Consider the following 5,049-nt stretch of genomic DNA (forward strand, 5'->3'; position numbering starts at 1 on the left):
AAATATTCTTTGGTTCCCTTACGTGCCTGTTGAGACTCCAAAAGAGGCATCTCATTACTAACGTTTTAAGTAACTGTTTTGCAAAGAGCTGGCGTGCCAATTATGATCCCTTGACTAGAAGATAAAATCCCAATTTAAGTATTCCTTCAAGCATTGACCTAATCCCAGAGGGAATCCAAGAAAATAGGTTCATAAACCAATCCCATCCACCTTGAAATAGGGGAGTATGGTGGGCTAAGATCTGTTGGAGCCAGGTTGTGTCACCGTCATCTTGATTGTTTTAAGCACAGTTAATCTTCAACTCCAGGGTCAGTTTTTTCCCATTCTCTTGAGGCCAGTTCTTGGAATTGTGCTAGCCATAGATTCAGTGCTGCTCAAGACAGAGCAGCTCATGTCATGGCTACAGTCTGGTCATCATGCAGTTAGCTTTTTCCCTCTGGTGGCAGTTATAGTATCTGCAACACAGCTCAGGAATGTGCATCAGACACTGTGTCCTTCAGGGAGGAACTGAAGATTCTGTGACTCTATTGTCCTAATCATTAGCTGCTTGAGCCTGCTCCTCTGTGACTCAACAGGAGACAAGGGACATGGAGGGGCTTTTTGTACCTGGGAGGGCCCCTCAGGGTCCTGCTTGGTTTCTAGAGGCCATGGGCTAAGTGACATGCCTCTCCAGCAGCAGCGTCTGGGGCTTCAGGGAACCACCAAATAAAGGCTTACAGCGTAACAGGGGACACAGCTGAATCTGGGGTTAATTCCCGTGTTGTTGGGGGCAGGGCGGAGAAGGGATGGAAGAGGCCACACTGTGGGTGCTGGGAGACTGTTAAAATGCAGTGAAACCCAGTGGCAAGGCTGAAATGGCCTCCCAGGCCGGACTGCCATGTTTCCAGAACATTTTCCTAGAGCAGGCCTGGCACCCCGATGCGCAGGCCACCAAGAAGGCGCAGGCCCTCGACGCACACTCGCTGCCCGCCTCCCCTCGCCCCACACCCCACCCCTGGCGCCGGCTCCGCTTCCTTCCAGTCTCGCTTGCAAATTCAGGTGCGCCTGGAATTTACACCCACTCACTCCTGCGAGGGCAGGAACCCCCCTCCTGACCCTGAACTTCTGTTTGGACCACCTGCTTCCTCGCCTTTCCGTCCCGCCCGCTGAGACGCACCCTTCTCGACCACCTGAGTCTGCCTGGGGCGGAGCACGGGCTCAACACACCGTTCTTGGAAAACCAAAGATGAAAGCAAATTTGCGGGAAATAAAACTTTTCAATAAAATATCAAACGCCTTGGGAGACCCATACCTGGTGTTCAGGTTTTCCCGATTACAGCAATACTTTCCACCACTCCTCCAACTTGGAATCACCACCCCGTTAAGAGTAATTGGTTTGCTTTTTTTTTCTTCTTTCTTTCAAAGAGTAAATCTGATCTTTTTAACTCGAAACTAGTGATAGAGACATTAGGGCTAATTAACAACAGTTTTACAATAATGGCCTTTTCCATTCTCTTTGTTTGGCTTCACCGCCTCTCACCTCCACCCCCGAGTGTTTCGGCATTGTAATGCGCACGGGCCTCCGCCTCCCCGCCCACCGGAGGGCTGTCCCCGCCACCCGGGGGCTTGTGGCTGAGGAAGGAGAATCTCCCTGAAGGTTTTATTCAAAGCGTTTATTAGGACCGACCTGTCTGAGGAACCCCCCAGTTTCTTCCGGCATCCTGGCTCCTGCTTCTGAGACCTTCTGGGGAGACCATATTTCTCATCTGGGATATTTTTCTCCTTAAATGCCCATTTTTCACTTCAAGAAATTAACGTTTTCCTTTGGGTGTTTTGGCAATGGCTGTGAATTAAAGCCAGTCTAATATCTTTTTCTTTCTAAATTGTTAGGAGCCATGGACCAAAGAAAGATGGAGCGCTTTTCTTCCAGGTATGAACCAATCTTGAGCGTGAGCTTTTGATTACTAGTTTCCCAGCTTAGGAAACATGTCCTACACCTCTCTGTTGTTTGACTTCATCTCGTTCAAACCTTAAAGAGCTGCCAACAGTGCCGCTGTTTTTCCAAAAGACCTGGAACTTAAAGTTGCATCCACCTTTGCTATTGGCTTTTAACATCTTCAAACAGGTCACTGGCTCTGCCTCTGAAATGACTAATGTTTTCCTACTCTCTTGTTAGAAAAGGTCAATATTACAACGAAATTAAGAATCTGCTTCTGAGAAGGTTAAAGGTATAGGCAGGTTTTCAATATTTGGGAACCGTTAAGAATAATGGGAAATTTTTTTAAACCTTGAACATCTTTTAAATGACTGGTTTAAATGAAATAGTTTGTAAAATGGAATTCATAAATTACATAGAATGTCATCCAGGCATTTAAAATTCCTATATGAAAACTATATGCAGGAGAAAAAAACATGTGAAATAGAAGATAAAAGATTTATACCTACTTAAAATTATGTGCGTATGAGGACACAGCCTAAGAAGTAATAACACGTATTGGAAAGAGTTGGAGATTAGGTGGACTTTATTCTCATCATCTTTCTTTGTGTTGTTACGTGAATTAATCAGCCATTTTAAAAGAAAGGAAAAAGAAAAAAAGGAAAGTGGTGCTCTACAATTTCTCCCTAGCGGTCTGTGGTCCTGTGATGAGAAGACCCAGGTGTTAATTCAAAGGGATTTTATTTGCTTTGTTTTGCTAATGGAGGTCTGATTTCCTCTTCCTAGTATGATTTTGATCCTGGCCTTTTCCAGAGCATTTGAACTGGGATTAGTCACTGGTAAGAGACTTTGCTTTTTTGATCACCAGCAATTTTCACGTGGCCTGAAATACAGACGCAAGGAGTTAATTTTGTCATTCAGGATTGGGCCACTGTGAACTTGCCCGTCCATCACAGGGAGACCTGGCCTTCAGAGACAACGGCCTTCAGTCCCGGGAGGAGCCTGCAATTCGTCATCGGCCTTCCCAGTTTGTACCATCCATGGGAATCCAGAACAGTAAGATGTACCTGCCTTAGATCTACAGTGCGGTATTGCTATCCTGGTCCTTCTCGTGTTTCCTGAGTATCTTTTAGACCCTCTTTCACCTAAGACAGTGGGTACCTGGTTCTGAAGCTGGGCAGATGAATAGTTGGACTGGTTTTGATTCTGGGGGCCAGAGAGGCATTGTGTACTTCACCTCCGCAGAATGCAGTTTCCCTCACCTGATCCCACTTCATGCTGGGGACTCCAGGTACCACCACTGGCTTATGCATGAAAAAAGATTTCGCTGATCAAAAGCACGGGTGGCCAAAGGAACACTAAAAAGGAGAGTCTTATTCTGTTAGGTTTACAATGTTTATAGACATCTGTCAACACTTGGGGAGATTAAGTCCTTACCGCCATATTAACCTTGGTTAACGGGAATTCAGTTTTTCAATCCTTCCACCCTCTCAGCCACTTTTCTTACATTTCAGGTAAGGAGCTAAACAGAACCTGCTGTCTGAATGGGGGAACCTGCATGCTGGGGTCCTTTTGTGCCTGCCCCCCCTCTTTCTATGGACGGAACTGTGAGCATGACATGCGCAAAGAGTAAGCCACTGAAACGGGCTGGGGGTGGAGAGGAGAGGGAAGGAGAGGTGGGGATTTAAACTCCGCATGTCCGTTCATCCTCAGGAACTGTGGATCTGTGCCCCATGACACCTGGCTGCCCAGAAAGTGTTCCATGTGTAAATGCTGGCACGGCCAGTTCCGCTGCTTTCCTCAGCCTTTCCTACCTGGTTGTGGTAAGCAAAGGGTTGCCCCTTTTGCCCTCTCAGGTTAGTTAGTTGCCTGTGGACACTTAATTAACAGGGTCTCTCCTCTTACCTCATGGCTTGCTGAAGACTGGCAGCCAGAGCTCTCCCTGTAAAAGCATCAAGGACTCCAGATGGGATGGTCGCCCTGGTGTCCTTGATATTTACTTCCTCAATATGTGGCCAGTCGTGCTGCCTTTCAGGTGGAGAGTTATTTCAAGTCTATTTGACATTCTACAGTATGTGAAATTCTATAGAGGCAAATAAACAAGAAAAGACTTGGCCTCTTAAACACGAAGAGACACTCTCTGGCGTTCCTTTCTTTGGGCAGGGAGACCCAGACAGGCTCCAGGGGGGCAGCTCAGTGCCCACCCCACAGCAGGGTTGGGGGCACCCAACTCCAATTATTGCCCTTAAATTCCACCAGAGGAACTGACCCCACTCTCCTTTCTTAGGAAATTCTTCAGGGATCCTAAAAGGCCCCTCTAGGGCGCCCCCTGGTGATTGGTCTCATAACCCTTTCACCTCATTGATTTTTACTGATTTGAGGAAAACAATGACAAGGGCAGGGACCTAGAAGAGAACAAGAGGAGAGGGTTTGCTCCCTACCCCAACCTGAGCCAGATTTCTAGGGCCACCTTAGTTCAGAGACCTCTCCTACTTCTGACCCTGCATGTGTCAGAAATTGAAAATGTTCAACAAATTGAAAATGAAAACAAATGCTTCCTTGAGTACAACATGGGACCCCAATCCAGGCAGGGATTGTCTTTTCCTTTTGCATTGGGTATCAGGCCCAGGATAGGTGACTGGAAGGTGTGGGTGGAATGGCTGGATAGGTGGGGACCATATTTTCTCCCTGGAACTCGGGACGCAAAATGTGCTGTCTCCTTAGCATCAGAGCCTAACCAAGTTCTGCCACACGCCAGCAATTATAGGCGTCACCGGCTGGGGTAGGTTACCAGGTGTGAGAGCATGTATCCAGGGAAGATCAAGTTAACAGTTTGTCGCAATATTTTCTCAGGGGAGTCTAAGTGCACATAATCGGTACTGTTGATCCCATAAGCACATTGTACTCATCAAATCTTGGGCCCTAACTGCTTTTGGGTTCGTGTAGATGTGCCACGTGTTTGCCAACAGGATAAAGTGCCCGAGGGATTTCCTTTAATGACCAAGTGTCTCTACCTTCCAGATGGCCATGTGACGGATGAGCACCTCACAGCTTCCGGGACTCCAGAATTAGCGCTGTCTGCATGTGCTTTTATGCTACCTGGCATCTGCCTTGCTATACAAAGTTATTATTAA

The 5,049-nt window shown here is 47.0% G+C and overlaps 1 protein-coding gene across 1 annotated transcript; it reads left to right on the forward strand.

The window, feature by feature from the left end:
* Positions 1 to 1,874: 1,874 nt before the first annotated feature.
* Positions 1,875 to 5,049, forward strand: CRIPTO (cripto, EGF-CFC family member). Its single transcript, XM_067755867.1, has 6 exons — positions 1,875 to 1,909; positions 2,702 to 2,754; positions 2,837 to 2,971; positions 3,430 to 3,544; positions 3,629 to 3,738; positions 4,937 to 5,049. The coding sequence occupies exons 1-6, from the start codon at positions 1,875 to 1,877 to the stop codon at positions 5,047 to 5,049; spliced, it is 561 nt and encodes a 186-aa protein (XP_067611968.1).

This window comes from Pseudorca crassidens, chromosome 10 (genome assembly GCF_039906515.1).
Source record: "Pseudorca crassidens isolate mPseCra1 chromosome 10, mPseCra1.hap1, whole genome shotgun sequence".
NCBI lineage: Eukaryota > Metazoa > Chordata > Mammalia > Artiodactyla > Delphinidae > Pseudorca > Pseudorca crassidens.

Bases quoted from the DNA above. Each gene is read 5' to 3' on its own strand.
- CRIPTO (XM_067755867.1), top strand. From the start codon at position 1,875: ATGGACCAAAGAAAGATGGAGCGCTTTTCTTCCAG. The intron at 1,910-2,701 runs GTATGAACCAAT...TCCTCTTCCTAG, and splicing joins ATGGAGCGCTTTTCTTCCAG to TATGATTTTGATCCTGGCCT. The intron at 3,739-4,936 runs GTAAGCAAAGGG...TCTACCTTCCAG, and splicing joins GCCTTTCCTACCTGGTTGTG to ATGGCCATGTGACGGATGAG.